Here is a 23,701-nt window from a genome sequence, read left to right on the forward strand (position 1 = left end):
AGACCACTCCTTGAAAGTCCTAGCAACATTCTTGCTTGAGAAATTGCTCTTTGCTAAGAAGCTATTTTGGTTTATTGTTGACCATTTTAATTGAAAGCAATCACAGTAAGGTACTTAATTGTTACAGAGAAATGCTTTGATAGAGATAAAAACAGCTGCATTTGATTTTAAAGAAGAATACCACTCAAAAATTACATTTTGGTGTTTGATGCTGTCCAAAAATGTTGATGCTGTCCCATAACTACTTCCTAGGCATCCTATTTCTGAGGCAAACACACATGTTGTGAATAGATGTAATAAGACAAACTAGGAAATAAAGACATTTTATACTTTATTCAACATTTAACAAATGTAACTAAACTCCTTGTCACAGTTAGTTGAATGTTTTGGTTCCATGCTGGTGTGTTTCAAACCACCTGGTATTTTACTGGTCTGCAAAGTGAGAACATAAAAATACAAGTTTATAAATTCACAAATACCGCATATAGCACAGCAGTAGTCCACCGCAAAAACACACAAAGATAAAGTATACTTCCTTTCAAATTCATATAGTTAATTGTTATAGACACTTATGTGCTTTTTCATAAATTGTAATACAGTGTACTCCGCATATAGTGATCGCATCTGTGCAGGACTGTCAGCGGTTTATCACAATATACTAAACTCAGCAAAAAAAGAAACATCCCTTTTTCAGGACCCTGTCTTTCAAAGATAATTCGTAAAAATCCAAATAACTTCACAGATCTTCATTAAACAATAAACAATTAATGAACATGCACCTGTGGAACGGTCGTTATGACACTAACAGCTTACAGACGGTAGGCAATTAAGGTCACAGTTATGAAAACTTAGGACACTAAAGAGGCCTTTCTACTGACTCTGAAAACCACCAAAAGAAAGGTTCCCAGGGTCCCTACTCATCTGCAGGCATGCTTGTGGTCATCCCTGTGGCTCAGTTGGTAGAACATGGTGTGTGCAACGCCAGGGTTGTGGGTTCGATTCCCACGGGGGGCCAGTAAAAAAAAAAATGCATTCACTACTGTCTGCTAAATGACTAAAATGTAAATGTAAATGCTGCAAGGAGGCATGAGGACTGCAGATGTCGCCAGGACAATAAATGCAATGTCCGTACTGTGAGATGCCTAAGACAGCACTACAGGGAGACAGGACAGACAGCTGATTGTCCTCGCAGTGGCAGACCATGTGTAACAACACCTGCACAGGATCCGAACATCACACCTGCGCGACAGGTACAGGATGGCAACAACAACTGCCCAAGTTACACCAGGAATGCACAATCCCTCCATCAGTGCTCAGACTCTCCGCAGTAGGCTGAGAGAGGCTGGACTGAGGGCTTATAGACCTGTTGTATGGCAGGTCCTTACCAGACATCACCGGCAACAACGTCGCTTATGGGCACAAACCCACCATCGCTGGACCAGACAGGACTGGCAAAAAATGCTCTTCACTGACGAGTCGCGGTTTTGTCATGGTTGGATTCGCGTTTATCGTCAAAGGAATGAGCGTTACACCGAGGCCTGTACTCTGGAGCGGGATCGATTTGGAGGTGGAGCGTCCGTCATGGTCTGGGGCGGTGTGTCACAGCATCATCGGACTGAGCTTGTTGTCATTGTTGTGCGTTACAGGGAAGACATCCTCCTCCCTCATGTGGTACCCTTCCTGCAGGCTCATCCTGACATCCTGACATGACCCTCCAGCATGACAATGCCACCAGCCATACTGCTCGTTTCTGTGCGTGTTTTCCTGCAAGACAGGAATGTCAGTGTTCTGCCATGGCCAGCGAAGAGCCCGGATCTCAATCCCATTGAGCATGTCTGGGACCACTTGGATCAGAGGGTGAGGGCTAGGGCCATTCCCCCCCAGAAATGTCCGGTAACTTGCAGGTGCCTTGCTGGAAGAGTGGGGTAACATCTCACAGCAAGAACTGGCAAATCTGGTGCAGTCCATGAGGAGGAGATGCACTGCAGTACTTAATGCAGCTGGTGGTCACACCAGATACTGACTGTTACTTTTGATTTTGACCCCCCCCCCTTTGTTCAGGGACACATTATTCAATTTCTGTTAGTCACATGTCTGTGGAACTTGTTCAGTTTATGTCTCAGTTGTTGAATCTTGTTATGTTCACACAAATATTAACAGATGTTAAGTTTGGTGAAAATAAACGCAGTTGACAGTGAGACAACGTTTCTTTTTTTGCTGAGTTTATATCTAGGGTGTTCAATCAAAAACCCATCTTTTGACCAATGGGTAAAAATAATGTTAATTGTGTAGATAATCCTTTAAGAAAATCAGTGGAGATCCAAATCTCATGTCTCAATTATACTCAGTTCAAAAGTTATTGGAGTTATTACCCTTCTAGGATGGCTAGAATTAAGGTGACTAAATCAGTGGAGGCCAGAGAAAAAGGGGTAAAAAAAATCAGGAAAATTGCATCGCAATCAACTAGGTTGGATTCTGTGCAAGAATTAAGGCTACTGGCTACCTGACAGGCTCACTTTTCCATTGAACTCGTCGTCATTCTTCTCGAATCCGCAGGACATAAAACAATCAAGGTAATATGGATATTGATTTTGAGACATGTTGTCATATTTTAGTATATGCTTCATATTCATATTAATTCAAAATTCCTTTTATATATTTTTTTCATTTCTCACAAAAACAAGTGTACATCTGTGAAATGTCAACAGAGCACTGAGCGTATACCAAGCTTTTTTATTTTCAAAGCCTTTTACATTTAATTCAGCTTGTCATGCTAATTTAGCTTTTTTGCAACCTGCGGAAACAAGTTTTAGGACGACCACCAAAAAATGTAAAATCCTCAAGTAGTTACGAGAAACTTGCTATGTCAACAGAGTGCTGTGCTTATTATTGGCTGCATTAGGTTAGGAAATCCGACTTTTTGGATATCATTAGTGATATGTTAGAGAAATGCACCACTGAACAATTCAGAACATGAATAATCATATTTTTCTTGGTATAATTTATTTTATAACATAAGGAAGTGACATTTCATCACCAAAGCGCATTTTCCCCCACTCTGAGCAGAGTGGGTGGACACAGTCCTGTATACAGTATTTGTATTTACTTCAAAGCCACAAAGTCCACAGACAGATAGACAGAACATAAAGGTAGTCCCTTCTGTGTCCAGGTGGCTGCCTTAGTGGGAGGGAGTTACTGAAGATGACAGCTGGACCAGAAGGGCACATAGACCCAACTCAGGACTGACTGACTGAGACTCCAGAACACACACACACACACACACACACACACACACACACACACACACACACACACACACACACACACACACACACACACACACACACACACACACACACACACACACACACACACACACACACACTGACGCACACACTGACGCACACACACACACACTTGCGTACACCCACTAAGCATTAAGACACACTCATACACACGTTACACACACACTAATACATACACACACGCAGTCATACACACACACATGGCACAGACTCCATTAAGGAACACAACGAGGCACGACCGGACTTGGCAGGGTGACATGGAATGTTTTGATAATTGATTCTGGATTGTTACAGTAGTTCTGGATTGTTCTGAGATGAGGCAGTTGACAGTGCTGTACTTCTAATAGCCATCGGAATCCTCCTGCAAGTACAGAGTGGGAGAGGTTACTTTTAGAATTATAATGAAATTATTTTCCCACTTGAGTAACAACTGATAACACTGAACTCTATTCCCATCTACAAAGCAGTTACTATGTAACTACATGTTAATACAATGTTACTAAAGTTATTTCACGTTTCACGTTTTAATGTCACGTGTACAAGCACAGTGGAATGCCTTTTTTGCAAGCTCCAAACACAACAATGCAGTAATCAATATCAATGTAGCACTAAAAATAACAAAAGGTAGAACAAAAACACACAAGAAATAAAAATAAGAAATAAGAAGTGCACCAGAAAGTTAGAAGCTATATACAGTGTCAGTTCCAAATACCATATTTACAATGTGCAGGAATACTGGAGTCGTAGAGGTAGATGTGTATAGGTGTAAGGTGACTAGGTATCAGGATATATGATCAACAGCAGCGTACACTGGGAGTAAAAAACAATAGGAACACCTTCTTAATATTGAGTTGCACTTCCTTTTGCCCTCAGAACAGCCTCAATTCGTCAGGACATGGACTCTATTTCTTTTTAAAAAGTAACTTTTATTTAACTAGGCAAGTCAGTTAAGAACAAATTCTTATTTACTATGACGCCCGCTACAAGGTATCGCAAGCACTTTACAGGGATGCTGGCCCATGTTGACTCCAGTACTTCCCACAGTTGTGTCAAATTGGCTGGATGTCCTTTGGGTGGTCGACCATTTTAACACATCTACACTGACTGAAGTGGATTTAACAGGTGACATCAATAAGGACCAGAGCTTTCACCTTGATTCACCTGGTCAGTCTGTCATGGAAAGAGCAGGTGTTCCTAATGTTTTTTACACTCAGTGTAAATTATGATTGTATGTCAGTACGTGTGTGTAGAGTCAGGAAAAACGTGTGTGTGTGTTGGAGTGTCAGTGTGCGTGAGTGTTTAGAGTCCTGTGAGTGTGCATAGAGACAATGCAAAAATGAAATACAAGGGTCACCTAATGTGTAGTTACATAGGTATTAGGGTAACTTAAGGTAAAGTATTACCCTATTTGTACATAATGTTAAAAATAAGATTAATTAACAAATCATATCATATACATACATGGTGCTGATGGATCATGATGATGGTGGATGGAACCCAAAATGACTTCTTGTGAGGAAATGGGAACCTCACCCTTCTTAACAGCCAAAATAAACAATTTAACACAAAAACCCATGCAAAACAATCTGATGAATGAAACATGGAAAAGGATGACTATCTAAAAAGGGGAGGATGATGAGGAGTAAACCATTAATTGCTGATGCACTAACCATGCTTCCATCCAACCATTTCATATGGATGAATTTCCTGACTCATGAAAATGTCACGACAGGGCTAACAGAAACATGAAATGCCATTGCAGTTTTATAAATGCCGTCAGAAAATGTGTTCATTCGACATGGTGGGGTCTTTTTGTGTCTGTAAAATTAATTCTACGAGAAATGGCGGTGGAAACCCCTTTATGTGAAACAAACTTGGAGTGATGCGATGATATGTTGTGTAGTCCTCCCACTAAGACTCGGGAAAGCACGCAGTTTATTAGGCTACAGATTAAATAAATGATGATGGACTTCAAGGGGTGGTGAAAGTGCATGGTGATGAGCTTGATGGTCCTTTCCAATAAATATCTAGAGTCTTATTCTGGTGACGTGATGATTGAAGCTTGGCTGCCGTTTGACAAATACAAATAATATCGCTCTTATCCATATTAATCTCATAATGTGGGTAGCCTACCCGCATTGTATCTGCGAAATGTTGGATAGAGCACATGTGCCAAGACCAGAGTGGGCACATTTTCTATATAACGAAACAGTTGTTGTGGCAAAACCATCAGTAGAGTTGAAAATGCGATGGTATGCCATTTAACATGTATTTTTCATTCGGTACCTGGGAATCTATGTACACTACGTGACTCGCATCCCCTATGTGCACTAACGTTATGTTATAACGCACAGCCTTTTATCCACTAAAAGTAAGTTTGATGCAAACACATCACGGGTGGGAAAATGTGCATCTTGTTTTATGAAGATTTTTGAATATTTGCATGAAAATCTGTCGCAATTTGGATGGAAACCTTGCTAATGACTCAGTTTGAGACTGAAATATTGGTTTGATTGTCACAAAAGATCAAAGCAGGGCTCTCGAATCCTGTTCCTGGAGAGTTGCCCTCCTGTAGGTTTTCGCTCCAAACCCAGTTGTATCTAACCTGATTCAGTTTATCAAAGGGTGGTTACATGCTGACCACACTGCTCGCGTCACGTACATGTTATTCAGTCATTGCACCCACACTGCTCGCATGCGTCAACAAACTTCTGCCTAGCTGGCGCATATAACAACGTGGGTGATTGAAAGATGATCTGTGGTCCACATGTAACAGGGTTGGTTATGTTTCCACTTACCTCTAAAGAAAAGTGTATTTAATGTTCAAGCATTCTGTCACGTCCTGACCAGTAAAAGGGGTTAATTGTCATTGTAGTTTGGTCAGGGCGTGGCAGGGGGTGTTCGTTTTGTGTGTTTTGGTGTTTTTGGTTTAGGTTCTATGTTTTCTATTTCTATGTTTAAATCTAGTTTTCTATTTCTATGTTGGGTTTTTGGTAGGACCTCCAATTAGAGGCAGCTGGTTGTCGTTGTCTCTAATTGGAGGCCATATTTAGTTGAGGTTTGTTTCACTTGTGTTTTGTGGGTGGTTATTTTCTAAGGCTTCCATTGGCTCTCAGAAGGCGCCAGAAAGTGGAATGACGTCTCTCCAGTCTCTGGGCGAAAAACAGCAGGAGATTTTGTGAGTGGTCAGGCTGAGAACAGTGACACTGGAGATGCGCGTTCATGTGAATTCTCCATGTTTTTCTTTCTCTCTTTGAATGAATACAACGTCGCCCGGTTGGAATATTATCGCTATTTTACGAGAAAAATCGCATAAAAATTGATTTTAAACAGCGTTTGACATGCTTCGAAGTACGGTAATGGAATATTTCGATTTTTTTTGTCACGAAATGCGCTCGCACGTCACCCTTCGGATACTGACCTGAACGCACGAACAAAACGGTATTTGGATATAACTATGGATTATTTGGAACCAAAACAACATTTGTTGTTGAAGTAGAAGTCCTGGGAGTGCATTCTGACGAAGAACAGCAAAGGTAATCCAATTTTTCTTATAGTATATCTGAGTTTGGTGAGGGCCAAACTTGGTGGGTGTCAAATTAGCTAGCCGTGATGGCCGGGCTATCTACTCAGAATATTGCAAAATGTGCTTTCGCCGAAAAGCTATTTTAAAATCTGACACCGCGATTGCATAAAGGAGTTCTGTATCTATAATTCTTAAATAATTGTTATGTATTTTGTGAACGTTAATCGTGAGTAATTAAGTAAATTCACCGGAAGTTTGCGGTGGGTATGCTAGTTCTGAACATCACATGCTAATATAAAAAACTGGTTTTTGATATAAATATGAACTTGAATGAACAAAACATGCATGTATTGTATAACATAATGTCCTAGGAGTGTCATCTGATGAAGATCATCAAAGGTTAGTGTTGCATTTAGCTGTGGTTTTGGTTTTTGTGACATATATGCTTGCTTTGCTCCTGACATAATCTAATGTTTTGCTTTCGCTGTAAAGCCTTTTTGAAATCGGACAGTGTGGTTAGATTAACGAGAGTCTTGTCTTTAAAATGGTGTAAAATAGTCATATGTTTGAGAAATTGAAGTTATAGCATCTATGAGGTGTTTGTATTGTACTGTTAACACAGTTGTCTTCATGCTACAGATTTTGCCATCAACAGCCATCAATACCGTTAAGCCCTGCACAACTAACGTGCTGTTTCCTATTTAACAACAGGTATTTACACATGTTATATTTTGTATTGTATTTCTGTATTTTGTTCGCCCAGTATGAAAATGTGATGTAACGGATTTTGCCATCGACAGCCATCAATACCGTTAAGCCCTGCACAACTAACGTGCTGTTTCCTATTTAACAACAGCAACAGAAATAAATGATGCTCAACTGGGACCACTGGCTGATGTGACTTATTTGGACAAAACACAATGCAAGGAGAGAACGATTTACATCTGTTACACACACTCCGGTCAGTTGTAGTAATGCAGTAAAGTTGGTTGCCAACCACTATATAAAGTCCAAAGAAGAAAAAGAAGCCTGAAGGAAGGAGGAGAGATGATGAGAAACAAATTTGGTTTACCGTTTTATCTGTGGATTAATTGTCAGAGTAGAGGAACTTGTGCATTTCAGGTAAAAGAAGAACCCAATGTTTGTACACCAGGACAAATTAGCTAGCAACAGTAAGCTAGCTAGCTAAAATGCCATAAATGTTTAATGCTTTTTGACCTCTTCCCAAATTAATATAATTGGTTCAGAGTTTGTTTTAATATTTCAACCTGCGTGTCCTGATCGCATCTGGTGTGGGTGAACAAAATCAACTTGCGTGCGATGGCGCACGCAGACACATGCTTTGCTGCCGGAGGGACTGGTGCAGTTCACAAAATAGATGGCATCATGAGGGAGGAAAAGTAAGTGGATATATTGAAGCAACGTCTCAAGACATCAGTCAGGACGTTAAAGCTTGGTCGCAAATGGGTCTTCCAAATGGACAATGACCCCAAGCATACTTCCAAAGTTGTGGCAAATGGCTTCAGGACAACAAAGTGGCCATCACAAAGCCCGGACCTCAATCCAATAGAAAATGTGTGGGCAGAACTGAAAAAGCGTATACGAGCAAGGAGGCCTACAAACCTGACTCAGTTCCACCAGCTCTGTCAGGAGGAATGGGCCAAAATTCACACAACTTATTGGGGGAAGCTTGTTGAAGCCTACCCAAAACGTTTGACCCAAGTTAAACAATTTAAAGGCAATGCTACTAAATACTAATTGAGTGTATGTAAACTTCTGACCCACTGGGAATGTGATGAAATAAATAAAAGCTGAAATAAATCATTCTCTCTACTATTATTCTGACATTTCACATTCTTAAAATACAGTGGTGATCCTAACTGACCTACGACAGGGAATCTTTACTAGGATTAAATGTCAGGAATTGTGAACAACTGAGTTTAATAGATTTGACTAAGGTGTATGTAAACTTCCAACTTCAACTGTATATGCATACAATGCCCTGATGCATTTAGCGTTCAAATCAGGTGGACAATTATTGTTTTAGGAAAGTAAAAACCAATACAACAATAGTCTATAAAGTTTTGAACATCGAAACACAATAAATTGTTGTTTTGATATTTCTTATAGGCAGTTTAAGGACACATAAGTAACTGTGGATCATTTGGCCACTATCACTTGTTTATTGATGGCGCTGGCAGCGCCCAGTCGGAAGTTTCTTTCTCTCTCTTTCTACTCTCGGATCTGAAAGGGTCTCTTTGATCTGAACCATCATGGGTCTGTTAGGGTCTGTTTTCCACAAGTCTTTTCGGAATGGGTCTGACAACCCTCGGGTCCATTCGGAACGGGTCTCAGTTTATAAATGTTATATTTATGCATATCGGGTTGGGTGGGAAAGCCATAGATCCATTTCGGAACGGGTCCAACTTTTTTGGACCCGTGAAGACCTCTTCACATCCCTACTCTCAGGTGTGCCCCAAAACTTTTCCTAATCTTGACTGTTTTATCTCGATTGTTTTTAAAACAAGGTGTGCCACGGTTTAAAAAAGGTTGGGAGCCACTGCTCTAGAAGATGTTATAAGCATAGGTAAATATCCTACCTCTGCAGCAGTATCACCACCCTCTGGGTCCACTGGTGACTCCTTAATAGGTGAGTCTTTAGACATAGCATCTTCATCCTGTAATAATAACACACATTCACTGACCAGGTCAACAGTGGGGAAGTGTTGGAAATATCCACATTAGACAATGACAACTTTTGTTAGTTGGTTGCTGTACACACAAAACATTACAAACACCTGCTCTTTCCATGACATAGACTGACCAGATGAATCCAGGTGAAAGCTAGGATCCCTTATTGATGTCACCTGTTAAATCCACTTCAGTCAGTGTATGATGAAAGGGAGGATCGGAACCTTTTTTTTTTTCACCTAAAATTACATACCCAAATTTAACTGCCTGTAGCTCAGGGCCTGAAGCAAGGACATGCATATTCTTGATACCATTTGAAAGGAAACACTGAAGTTTGTGGAAATGTGAAATTAATGTGGGAGAATATAACACATTAGATCTGGTAAAAGATAATACAAAATAAAATATATATATTTTTTTATTTTTTGTTCCATCATCTTTGAAACGCAAGACAAAGCCCATAGTGTATTATTGCAGTTTAGGCGCAATTTAGATTTTGCCCAATAGATGGCAGCAGTGTGTGTGCAACATTTCAGATTGATCCAGCATTTCAATACTGGACAATATTTTGTATCAAGTCTGCCCAAATGTGCCGAATTGGTCAATTGATACATTTTCATGTAAATAATTATAGAGAAACAACAATGATATGGTAATGCAAAATGTAAGCTTATACACTAACTTTCACACATCTAGATGGCTGGGCGGGGTGGGTGTGGAGCCAGACACAGCAGGGGTTCAAACTGTAGAACCCAGTTCCTACATTTGAATATAAAAATGTATTTTATTAAACAAAACTATGCTACATTTTATCTCTGGGACCCTCAGGATGACAAATCAGAGCAATATTACTGAATGTAAGTACATTATTTACCTTCAGAGGTGAATGTATCAAACCAGTTGCCATGAAAAACGTTTTTTTGTTGTTGTGTACTCTCCTCAAACGTGGTATTTTTAACTGTAATATATACTGTAAATTGGACAGTGCAGTTAGATTAACAATAATTTAAGCTTTCTGCCCATATAAGACATGTCTATGTCCTGGGAAATCCGGTGGAGGTTAAAGAATACGTTTTAAGCCTTGAGACAATTGAGACATGGATTGTGTATGGGTGCCATTCAGAGGGTGAATGGGCAAGACAAAATATTTAAGTACCTTTGAACGGGGTATGGTAGTAGGTGCCAAACTCACCGGTTTTAGTGTGTCAAGAACTGCAACGCTACTGGGTTTTTCACGCACAGTTTCCCATGTGTATCAAGAATGGTCCACCACCCAATGTCCATTGAGCCAACTTGACACAACTGTGGGAAGCATTGGATTCAACATGGGCCAGGATCCCTGTGGAAAGCTTTCGATACCTTGTAGTGGCTATGCCTCGACGAACGGTGGCTGTTCTGATGCCAAAAGGGGGTCCAACTCAATATTAGGAAGGTGTTCCTAATGTTTTGTACACTCAGTGTATTCCTCTTGTTGGTAATGACAAGCGTGCTAACAGTTGCAGGCTGTGGAAAACAAACCTATTACATTAAATTGCTTCTTGATCCATGTGCATGTTCTATGCTACAATACAAGGCATTTATTGGAGCTTGTCATTGGTGTGACCTTTAATAAGATACAGGCAGGTGACACATACAGCTCCACTCATCTCCCAGTGTGTGTGTGTGTGTGTGTGTGTGTGTGACATGGCTACCAGCTGACAACCTTAGAGCAATTACCATGCCCTCTCCTCCTGTATGTGTGTGTGTAGGTGTGTGTTTGTGCCCTCTCCTCCTGCCATTTCATTTAACACCGCCCACCGCGTCTCCATCTGTTCACGCAGCACAGCCAGAAACACACACACACATACATAGAAAGAAGCACACCACACAGCATCTCTCAACACCCACTGTGGCCAATAAATACTGTCTCTACTGCGCTATTTTCTATTCTGCTAATCATTTCAAGAAACCCAAACCGCTAGGTAGCCAATCAATGGCCACAGCAAATGCCACAATCAAACCTCTTTCAAAACAAATCAAATGGACAGGGGTTTGTGTCGACACACAGACGATTAACAGAGAAAAACAAAAATTGTAATTGGCTGAAAAATAATACTGAAAACATTACTCTGATTACCAGAGTGGTTCAAAGGCATTGCCTCCTGTCCAGACCAAAATATGTATTCTTTTTGCAGCAAAAAATTCCAATACTTTATCTTATTCATCAGTAGCAATTCTGGGTGTGTGTAGGTAATTATCGTTATGAAGTCCTTGATCTTGGAACCCAGAACCAAATCTTGTGCGGACACTGGCCAGCTACTCGATTTGTTTAATATTTACGTTAACAGTCTGTCATTAAATTCTAAATCCTAAAATCTACAAGTTAAGGACATACAGTAGGAGCTCCTCAACAAACCTTCGATTGAGCAATAGACTGTTCTCTTCTCTGCCCAGGGAGATTCTATTTGTTTATAACTTCCTCTCAGTAGCATAACCACAGCCTAATTGTATAATCCCTCTAGAATGTTGTCCCCATTTAACACTATATTAATCTCTGTGTGTGTGGATGTGTGTGTGTGTGTGTGTGTCATGTAACAATTTATTAATCTAGTCATAAACAAACAAAGGCAAAGGAGGAAGGCAGCTAAAGTTATTTTTCTAATTAGTGAGATTTTCTCTCTGATTGATGTCATTGATTTTTTCCTAATAATAATTCCAGTGTGTGTGTGTAAGGACACTATACAGATAATGAATGTAATGAGTGCTGAGTACCTGTGACGTCAGCAGGGTGCTTTGGGGTGGCTAATTCACCTGGCAGATGAACACTGTTAAAGCAACAATCTGTCATTTGTTTTTCATACAAATGGCAGCCCCTCCACTTGTTTTGCTATAAAGCTGAGGGATGGGGCTGGAGAAATGCAACCATTCTCAAATGCATAGATTGAGTTCAGTTCTACTAAACCCTTGAGGCAAGTTTTTTTCCCTCAAGAACCAATGGGTGTTTGTCATTCATTGAATTGACCATTTGAACAGCAGTACATATTGCAGATTGTCCCTTTAATTGGAAGAACACGGAAGGGCAGACTGAGGAAACCCTGTTGCTCTGCTGTTGGTTTGAAGATGAATCATCACTACTACTACAAGGCCAGCATTGCAGGCAAGCTTTACTTTTATATATCCAAGATTCGGTTCAGTTTTGTTTTGAAAGAGAGACAATCCATTTTTCATCTTCAGAGACCATCAGGGCTGCAAATTGTCTGTCTGTCTGGATCTTTCTCTGCCTTTATATAAACAGACCTTCAGACAGACAAGTGAGAATCCATCCTGCTTTTTATGACAGAAAACTAAGAACGCCGGAGGAAGAGGAGAAGAAAGGAAAAAGCAACAAGCCAGAGGACTCAAGGTCAGGCTCCATTTGACAGGGGGGAAAGAGAAGTGAATTAGCTGTCACATATAAAATGGTTGAAAAATGCTGTGCTGAAAGGAAAGGACAGCATTCAGATGGCAATAGGTTCTGATGAAATGTCAGTATCAAGACCAAAATGAATAGCAACGGTTGCTTCTGTTTTCTCTCTTACAGTGCATTTGGAAAGTATTCAGACCCCTTGACTTTTTGCACATTTTGTTACGTTACAGCCTTATTCTAAAATTGATGAAATTATTATTTTTCCCTCATCAATCTACACACAATACACCACAATGACAAAGCAAAAACAGGTTTTTATAAATGTTAACAAACGTATTAAAAATAAACTACAGAAATACCTTATTTACATAAGTATTCAGACCCTTTGCTATGAGAATAGAAATTGAGCTCAGGTTCATCCTGTTTCTATTGATCATCCTCAAGATGTTTCTACAACTTGATTGGAGTCCACTTGTGGTAAATTCAATTGATTGGACATGATTTGGAAAGGCACACACCTGTCTTTGTAAGGTCCCACAGTTGACGGTGCATGTCAGAGCAAAACCCCAAGAACACAGTGGCCTCAATCATTCTTAAATGGAAGAAGTTTGAAACCATCAAGCTTTTTCCTAGATCTGGCCAAATTGAGCAATCGGGGAAAAGGGCCTTGGTCAGGGAGGTGACCAAGAACCCGATGGTCACTCTGACAGAGCACCAGAGTTGGGAGAACTTTCTTGAAGGACAACCATTTCTGCAGCACTCCACCAATCAGGCCTTTATGGTAGAGTGACCAGATGGAAGCCACTCTTCATGACAGCTCACTTGGAGTTTGCCAAAAGACACCTAAAGACTCTCAGACTATGAGAAACAAGATTCTCTGGTCTGATGAAACCAAGATTTAACTATTTGGCCTGAATGCCAAGCGTCACGTCTGGAGGACACCTGACACAATCCCTACGGTGAAGCATGTTGGTGGTAGCATCATGTTGTGGGGATGTTTTTTAGTGGCAGGGGCTGGGAGACTAGTCAGGATCGAGGGAAAGATGAACGGAGCAAAGTACAGAGAGATCCTTGATGAAAACCTGCTCCAGAGCGCTCAGGACCTCAGACTGGGGCGAAGCTTCACCTTCCAACAGGACAATGACCCTAAGCACACAGCCAAGACAACGAAGGAGTGGCTTCGGGACAAGTCTCTGAATGTCCTTGAGTGGCCCAGCCAGAGTCCAGACTTGAACCCGATCAAACACCTCTGGAGAGACCTGAAAATTGCTGTGCAGCAACGCTCCCCATCCAACCAGACAGAGCTTGAGAGGATCTGCAGAGAGAAATGGGAGAAACTCCCCAAAAACAGGTGTGCCAAGCATGAAGCATCATACCCAAGAACACTCAAGGCTATAATTGCTGCCAAAGGTGCTTCAACAAAGTACTGAGTGAAGGGTCTGAATACGTATGTAAATATGATATTACATTTTGGTAATAATTATTTTTGCAAAAAACAAATATATATATATATGTTTTTTGCTTTGTCATAATGGGGTATTGTGTGTTGATTGAGGGGGAAAAAATGACCAATATTACAATAAGGCTGTAACGTAACAAAATGTGGAAAAAGTCAAAGGGTCTGAAAACTTTCCGAATGCACTGTATATGTGTATAAGAATAAAAAGTAACCCCCACCTGTTTGTCATTCATCTCAATTTAAATGTTGTGTAAGAGAGAGGTAGAGCTAAAACTAAGAGATAGAGAGCTGTAAAGTGTTTGTGTAAGGGAGGGTATCAAATATTGAACAAGGTAGAAGTATGTGTCAGGTATCTCAGGTTCTCACCTGTTTGGCTGGGTCTTTCTTGACCAATCCGGTCGCAGCAGCAATATTCCCCGCCCCCTCCACAGTCCTGTGGGCCACTGCTGTCACACCTGTCACCATGGCCCCGCCCACCTGGGAAACTCCAGACACTGTTTTACCTGCAACTACAGGGAAAGAGAGAGAACATATGTGGGGGTCACTTCTAGGAAGATTTTAACCCACTTAATCTCAACATTTCTCCAAGTTTCACCTGTGTTGTAAAGCTCTAGTTATTTTGTTGCTTTGACAGTCATTTATGAAAAACAAGCTACCATTCCCAGTCACAAGGGAATTTATGGCTGATTTAAGAAGAAATGGTCAACTTGTTATTGTTATTTTATTGTGTTACTTTTTTTTATTACTTTAGTTTATTTAGTAATTTTTTTCTAGACTCATTTTTTCTTAAAAACTGCATTATTGGTTAATTTTTTTATTTTTTATTTCACCTTTCTTTAACCAGGTAGGCCAGTTGAGAACAAGTTCTCATTTACAACTGCGACCTGGCCAAGATAGAGCAAAGCAGTGCGACACAAACGACACAGAGTTACACATGGAATAAACAAGCGTACAGTCAATAACACAATAGAAAAGTCTATATACAGTGTGTGCAAATGCAGTAAGATTAGGGAGGTAAGGCAATAAATAGGCCATAGTGGCAAAATAATTATAATTTAGCAATTAAAACACTGGAGTGATAGATGTGCAGAAGATGAATGTGCAAGTAGAGATACTGGGGTGCAAAGGTGCAAAAAAAAGAAATAACAATATAGGGATGAGGTAGTTGGGTGGGCTATTTACAGATAAATAAGGGCTTGTAAGTAAGCCTTTCATGGTAAAGTCTACACCTGTTGTATTCAGCGCATGTGACAAATAAAATTTGATTTGATTTATTTGGCACTTACTATAGTCCTTTTTTATTTAACTTCTTAAGATGGTAAAACATGTGCTCTTTATGACAGAATTTTAAAATGAGGTGAAATCAAATGTTTTTTTGGACTAAGTTACACTTCTCAAAAGGCCCCGAATTGGTGGAACGACCCACTTACTTACAGTGCCTTCAGAAAGTATTCATACCCCTTCATTTATTCCACATTTTGTTGTGTTACAGCCTGAATCTCTAATGGATTAAATTGAGATTTTTGGTCACTGCCCTACCCACAATACCCTATAATGTCAAAGTGGAATTAATTATGTTTTAGACATTTTTACAAATTAATAAAAAAAATTAAGCTGAAATGTCTTGAGTCAATAAGTCTTCAACCCCTTTGTAATGGCAAGCCTAAATAAGTTCAGGAGTAAACATTTGCTTAACAAATCACATAAGTTGCATGGACTCACTCTGTGTGCAAAAATAGTGTTTAACATTATTTTTGTATTACTACCTCATCTCTGTACCCCACACATACAATTATCTGTAAGGTCCCTCAGTCGAGCAGTGAATTTCAAACACAGATTCAACCACAAAGACCAGTGAGGTTTTCCAATGCCTCGCAAAGAAGGGCACCTATTGGTAGATGGGTAAAAATAAAAAGCAGACATTGAATATTCCTTTGAACATGGTGAAGTTATTAATTACACTTTGGATGGTGTATCAATACACCCAGTCACTACAAAGATACGGGCCGGAGGGGAAGGAAACCGCTCAGGGATTTCACCATGAGGGCAATGGTGACTTTAAAACAGTTACAGAGTTTAATGGCTGTTATAGGAGAAAACTGATGATAGGTCAACAACATCGTGGTTACTCCACAATACTAACCTAATTGACAGAGTGAAAAGAAGTAAGTCTGTACAGAATAAAAATATTTCAAAACATGCATCCTGTTTTTAACAAGGCATTAAAGTAATACTGCAAAAAATGTGGCAAAGCAATGAACTTTTTGTCCTGAATACAAAGTGTTATGTTTTGGGCAAATCCAATACAACACATTACTGAGTACCACTCTCCGTATATACCAGCAAAGTGGTGGGTGCATCATGTTATGGGTATGCTTGTAATCGTTTAGGACTGGGGAGTTTTTCATGATAAAAAATAAATGGAATGGAGCTAAGCACAAGCAAAATCCTAGAGGAAAACCTGGTTCAGTGTGCTTTCCACCAGACACTGGGAGATGAATTCCCCTTTCAACAGGACAATAACGTAAAACACAAAGCCAAACCTACACTGGAGTTGCTTACCAAGAAGACAGTGAATGTTCCTGAGTGGCTGAGTTACAATTTTGACTTAAATTTACAGGAAAATCTATGGCAAGACTTGAAAACGGTTGTCTAGCAATGATCAACAAAAATTTGACAGAGTTTGGAGAATTTTGAAAATAATAATGGCCAAATGTTACACAATCCAGGTTTTGAAAGCTCTGTCATTCACCTATTAACTTCATCCAATGAGCATAGCACAGGCAATTCCACCACGCTTGCTGATTAACCTATGGGGTCACTTGTGCAATAATCACTTCCCTTTCTGTCAACCAATAGGCATAAATCTAGGGCGTATCTGTCTCTGACTTGATGTTTTGCACCACCAGCATAATAACCTGAAGGCCCATCATCGGAACCCCGTTCTAAGGACCATTCCTCAGAGACAAGGCCTACCCCAACTATTCAATAAAATTCCATATTGTATTCTGTCTCTGCTGTCATTCAGTTAAGCCTGTACTCAACTGAGTAATGTTGGTAATGGTGACATGTAGCCTACCTGTTGTGACTCCATCCTTTGTTTTGTTGCCTATGAAAAGAACAAAACGTGAAGGACAGGTGACAAATATTTAGCATCCCATTGATGTCAATGGGACCACAGTCATTCAATAAAATTATCACTTTATATTGTCTGATTAACCATGGTCATACATCATTTCTTACATTCAACATCTCAGCAACATTTAACATTCAACATCTGAGCAATGATTAAAAAGAAAGTATAAGGAAAGAGCATGTAGGCTACAATTGTCAAGACCTACCGACAAAGATAACGCCATCTTTTGTCATCTCAGCCGCCCCAGTTACTCCCTGCTTTGTCTTCTCCGCTGCTGCCACGACCCCGTCCTTGGCTTTTGAGAATCCCTTTATTAGCGCGTCCATGGTGTCCAAGTGACACAGCAACAGCTGTGGAAATGTCAAACCGGGCTGTGCAGTCAGTGCCGTGAAGAACTTCTAGAACTTCTATCTCGGTTACCGGTGGCAGGAGGAGGAGGTTAGGGTTTTGCAGAAATGCCACCTCCCGCCGTTCTTTCTTTTGACAGACCTGGCAGGTTAATGTGGTTTATTGATGCAGTCTGGGATCTTAATCGCAACAGATTTGTTACATATTATACGAATTGGATTCGTAACATATCATCCGAATTGGATTCGTAACATATCATGAATTGGACGTAACATATCATACGTAACGTATCATACGAAATGGATGACTTCGTACACAATTGGATGAGGTATTACGCACAAAACTGGGACCCGTTTAGGCTAGGGAGCACTACATTCAAAAGTACTGGCTGAAATATATACATAAGTTCTGGAGCAACACTTTAACATGTATTCCAATTCCCTTTTACATGCATGACAATGGTTATGGACAACAGGAGCCAGGTATTTCCCGTTAGAAGCCTTGGTGATTCCGACTAGGTTAAAACTAGTTTACCACACCTGTTGGCAGCACACATCACATCTGTCCTCCAGAAACGGTGTCTCACCATTCAGACAATTGTATGATGGCTACATCAAGCCTACTTTTATCATGAACAATTCCGATACCAGCTCGGTCTTACATTTTCATAGAGAAGAATCATGAAACAAAATCGACTGGTGTTGAAAAAATGGCATTCGAATTGCTACAAACCTGTGGATTGTTTGCGCACCTGCTATTTGCCTTCCAACTTCCCCTTTCGACACGGAAATTTGTGTTGCCTTGTCTAGATTTCGCCCTGCAGGTTTGAAACCGATACTCTTCTCCGTTTCAGAAGCAGACAGCTCGTAATCCCGTGGTGCTGATGCTGAGAGAGCTCGAGATAGAATGGCTGCTTTACTGTCTGCATCCCACCACCTCGTGCGCCGCCCCACACACATCCCCTCCCCTCTCCTCTCCATTACCCATCTCATTCAATCAGTTATGGTGACAGTGGATCTTGGATGGATAACAAGCATCATGGGAGAGGATGATGAATGCAACACTGTAATCACAAATAGCATCTGTGTCTGATCACCCACTTCCCTCCCCTTTATTTCTTCCTCCATCCTCTCCCTCCCCCCCATCTTCCCGCTCTGTTTTCTGCCATCTCCTCCCCCCTCATCCCCACCCTCATACTCCTCGCCCTCCTCCCAACTTTTCTCCCTCCTCCACCCCTGCCCCGCCACTTCCTGTGGACCACCCTGGGGGCCCAGTCGGAGTCTCTCTCTCTCCACCCTCTCTTTCTTTCTGTCTCTCCTTCACTCACTCACTCACTCACTCACTCACTCACTCACTCACTCACTCACTCACTCACTCACTCACTCACTCACTCACTCACTCACTCACTCACTCACTCACTCACTCACTCACTCACTCACTCACTCACTCACTCACTCACTCACTCACTCACTCACTCACTCACTCGTGTAACACAGTTGTGCTATGGAAGTTTTCCAACAGAAGATCTGTTTGTGGTACATGGGCTACTTTACCTGATCTGGGTAAGGACCGAAAATTGCCAAAGACGTCAGCCACCCCAGCCATGGGCTGTTCTCTCCGCTACCCCCTGGAAAGTGGTACCGGAGCATCAGGCCTCGGACAAACAGGCTCAGAGACAGCTTCTATCTCCAAGCAATGAGACTGTTGAACAGCTAAGTGATGGCTGCTCAACCTCCATTCTGCACCGACTCTATCTGCACTGAGTCACAGGTTTCTAACCACACTCACACACACTTACACTGACCACTTTTGCACACACACACACACACACACACACACACACACACACACACACACACACACACACACACACACACACACACACACACACACACACACACACACACACACACACACACACACACACACACAGCGTGCTGGATCAATCTCATAAGCAGCCAGGGGCTCCAAGGACTGTTGTGAGCATCTGCAGGACTATCACATCACTCTGTCTAAGCTTCAGTAGTAGGAGGGTGGCTGGGCAAACTGGGCATTCAGTTAGCCACCATCATAGCTCAGCACAAAGCTTATAGACATCATCTTCTCGGTCCACACTACAAATATGGTAGGAGGATAGGAAGATGTGAATTACGATAGAATAGGGTGTTGTTATTAAAGTTGTGCACTTTGGGCTCCCCAAATCTGCACAGGATTCACCCCAAAGTCCCAGGCCATCTGACTGTACATCATTCAGTATCTCCTCTTGTCTTCCCTCCACTCCTCCCCTCCCAGCATTGCTTACATCATATAAGACCAAACTCTCTAGATAATGCTACAAACACTTGGGAAAAAGCCTATGGAAAATGTCCTGTATATTGTCTTCTAACTCCCAACCTTTATGTTGCATCACAGAGAATGTAGGATGCGTCCCAAAATGGCACCTTATTCTCTATATAGTTTGACTAGGGCTCTATGCACTATGTAAGGAATACGGTGCAATTTGGGACACAGCCATAGAGATTGGTTTCTGTGGAATAAGAAATGAAAAAAACGAATATATTCCACTCTGATATCAATTAAACAGGCACTTGTATTCCTAACCCGATTCCAAAGACGTAATTGTGATGTTTAGCCATTCTTTTCTGAGCTTAGTTGCAAGAGCGATCCTCTGTGTCTGTTTAACAGAAGTGCTTCTTTGTTGACAAATGTGAATTTCAGAGGAAATTGGCATTTCTTTATTTCCGTCACCCATGAGGACTATTAGAGGACCATAACTAGGGCTGATTTGAGAAGACGTGTGTGTGTATGTGTGTGCATGAATATGTACGTCTGTGCGTGCGTGTGCTTGCATTTTAAAATTCACTTATAAAAGTAAAAAAAGTTATGTAAAAAGTTGAAGTCGAAAGTTTACATACACCTTAGCCAAATACATTTAAACTCAGTTTTTCACAATTCCTGACATTTAATCCTAGTAAACGTTCCCTGTCTTAGGTCAGTTAGGATAACCACTTTATTTTAAGATTGTGAAATGTCAGAATAATAGTAGAGAGAATTATTTATTTCACCCATGGTGTTTATACTTGTGTACTATTGTTTGTACAGATGAACGTGGTACCTTCAGGCGTTTCGAAATTGCTCCCAAGGATAAACCAGACTTGTGGAGGTCTACAATTTTTTTGTATGGATGATTTCTTTACATTTTCCATGATGTCAAGCAAAGAGGCACTGAGTTTGAAGGTAGGCCTTGAAATACATCCACAGTTACACCTCCAATTGACTCAAATGATGTCAATTAACTTATCAGAAGCTTCTAAAGCCATGACATCATTTTCTGGAATTTTCCTGAATCTACTTGAAGATCCGTGGCAAGACCTGAAAATGGTTGTCTAGCGATGATCAACAACCAATTTGACAGAGCTTGAAGAATTTTAAAAATAATAATGGGAAACTGTTGCACAATTCAGGTGTGTAAAGCTCTTAGACTCACAGCTGTAATTGCTGTCAAAGGTGCTTCTCCAAAGTATTGACTCAGTGTGTGAATACATATGTAAATGAGATATATCTGTATTTCATTTTTAATAAATATGCAAACATTTCTAGAAACGTTGTTACCTTTGTCATTATGCGGTATTGTGTGTAGTTGGGTGAGAACAATATTTAATCCATTTTGAATTCAGGCTGTAACACAAGAAAATGTGGAATAGGTCAAGGGTTATAAATACTTGCTGAGGCACTGTAATTACATTATGTTAGGCTTTAATAAATCCCCCTTGAGTCTAATTAACACACACAAAAAAAAGTATGTTTCAGCTAGAGATATCAGTTTATTTGTATGGGATGTGTCTCAATCCACCACATCAGCCTATGGTGGTCTTCTGCATCTGCGATGGAAGATGGCAGAGCTACAGTGCTGTTTGTCGCACCAGGAGACATCCTGGAAATCGGGATGTGCCCTAACTAACTTACAAACTAATATTACTTTTTATTACCAAGGATTCTTACTGCCAAGGACTATCCTGCAAACTTTCTGACAAACCAGCAACCAGCAAAAGAAGCACAATAGATATCCAACCTGGAACTGAGTAAGTAATGTTCAGTCTGAAGCTACTTCAAAAGCCTAGAAGTAAAATAACATTACAATAATCTCTAGATATTTTACTTTATAAATACTGAATGCTAAGTTAAAAGGCTACCAAACTTGCAAGGAAAGAACAGACCCGGCTGCAACATTAATTGGCACTGAAGTTTGAAGTGAGAGCTGTGAAGCCCCTGAGCCCATCAATGGCAGCAGGGTTCCTCCCCTACCCAAATGCAGAGGCCTCTTTGGCCCCCTGCTCCATGGCTTCCTACTGTGACATGGGAAATCAGAATACTGGAAAATGAGGACACTGAGACATCCTCTGTCAACCTATGGAACAGTGGTGCAGGGCTATTTCATACATTTACAAAAGGATTTCCACAGAATCAAAGCGAGACCATGGCAGGAGAAGCTTTTTTTCTTGGTGATGACCACCCCACCCCGAGCGAGTCTGATCAAACCTCTTCAAACTGTCCTGCAGACGAGGATTGTCACCCCTGCAGGACCGAACATACCCAGGTCCCACAACTGCACTGCTCCTCCATCATTGAGAGGGAATTCACCGAGCTGGTGAGAGACATGGTGGAGCTCAGAGAGCTAGTCCACACGCTCCAGACAGCACAGACATACAAAACAGAGGAACACATGGCACAGCTAACAGAGGAACACACAGCCCAGCTAAGAGCACTGCAGGAGGAGGTGAGAAAGAGCTAGCCATCCCCCCAAAGAAGCCAACTGCCCACTTCAACAGGACAGAGAAGGTAGGATCCACCAACCCAACAGACTCCCCCTCCAGGCACCCCCCCCTTTCAGCCCACCGGATAGCTCTGCTGACAACACCCCGACACCCACTGAGGACACACAAAATCCATAGATTGTGGTCCTCATTGACTCAAATGGGAAATACAATGATGACAGGAAACTTTTTCCAAAACACCAAGTAGCTAAACTCTGGTGTCCAAACACCCGGCTTGCAATGGAGCTGCTGTCTGAGGACCGACTAGGGTCCCACAGCCACATCATAATACACACAGGCACAAATGAGGAAAGGGTAGCCACAGCACTCAAGGGACTCAAGGGAGTGATTGAAAAAGTATTTTCCGCTTTCTCAAACGCTCAAGTGGTTATCTCCACCCTGCTACCACGAAAATACTTTCACCCTTCCAGGACCCTGAAGAACATCACCCTCAAATGCAGCCCCAGAACCTTACAACAGCATGACACCCTCCCAGAACTGCGAGACTCCCCCGGAGGACCTGCACCAAGAGGATCCACACCAAGAGGACATAGACCCAGACCACAGCACCCCCAACCACATCCCCACCTCAACCAGTCGACCCCTCCCCAAACAAACCCTAGCCACACACTGTATAGGCCCCCCCTAGGACCCCCTAGATCAGTCTTATGCTCCTTATGCCCCCCGCCCTTGCAGCAAGGACCTCAACATGACATTCACACATATGAACTAATATACTGTACTAATACTGTACTAATACACCCGCCCAAGCCCCATCCTGCTACCTAAGAGGTATGTATCAGATGCTCAACATGCTCTGCTCACAACTACTGTAATGGTACGAGCCTAAACCACATGAAAACAACACTCGACACTATGGAACACAAAGCTTTTACTATCTCATCCTGGAATATACAAGGTCTGAGGTCATCTGCCTTTGGCCTAAAGAAAATGTAATCCCTTTTAGGCAACTTCCTAGACAAAACGTTCATTTGGCAGTAGCAAACCTAAACAGAATATTTGAAAAACAGACAACC

General features: G+C 41.3%; 1 protein-coding gene across 2 annotated transcripts; it reads right to left on the reverse strand.

Annotated features, from left to right (window-relative positions):
• Positions 1 to 314: 314 nt before the first annotated feature.
• Positions 315 to 18,906, reverse strand: LOC106561354 (uncharacterized). Of its 2 annotated transcripts, none has more exons than XM_014125227.3 (6): positions 18,602 to 18,906; positions 17,708 to 17,852; positions 17,446 to 17,475; positions 14,733 to 14,875; positions 9,432 to 9,509; positions 315 to 3,666 (listed from the first exon to the last, which is right to left on the reverse strand). In XM_014125227.3, exons 2-6 carry the CDS (start codon positions 17,826 to 17,828, stop codon positions 3,646 to 3,648), a joined length of 393 nt encoding a protein of 130 aa, XP_013980702.2. In that variant the 5' UTR covers positions 17,829 to 17,852; positions 18,602 to 18,906; the 3' UTR covers positions 315 to 3,645. The 2 variants fall into 2 exon arrangements, with proteins under 2 accessions (XP_013980702.2, XP_013980692.2); XM_014125217.3 differs by having other exon boundaries at positions 18,583 to 18,904.
• Between the last annotated feature and the right edge of the window lie 4,795 nt (positions 18,907 to 23,701).

This window comes from Salmo salar, chromosome 01 (genome assembly GCF_965601325.2).
Source record: "Salmo salar chromosome 01, fSalSal1, whole genome shotgun sequence".
NCBI lineage: Eukaryota > Metazoa > Chordata > Actinopteri > Salmoniformes > Salmonidae > Salmo > Salmo salar.

What these genes read in the sequence shown, in the direction of transcription:
- LOC106561354 (XM_014125227.3), bottom strand. Translation starts at nt 17,828, where the DNA reads ATGGACGCGCTAATAAAGGGATTCTCAAAAGCCAAGGACGGGGTCGTG. An exon ending in AGATGGCGTTATCTTTGTCG is followed by an intron (nt 17,476 to 17,707) that starts GTAGGTCTTGAC and finishes TTCTTTTCATAG; the next exon opens with GCAACAAAACAAAGGATGGA. An exon ending in AAAGGATGGAGTCACAACAG is followed by an intron (nt 14,876 to 17,445) that starts GTAGGCTACATG and finishes CTTTCCCTGTAG; the next exon opens with TTGCAGGTAAAACAGTGTCT.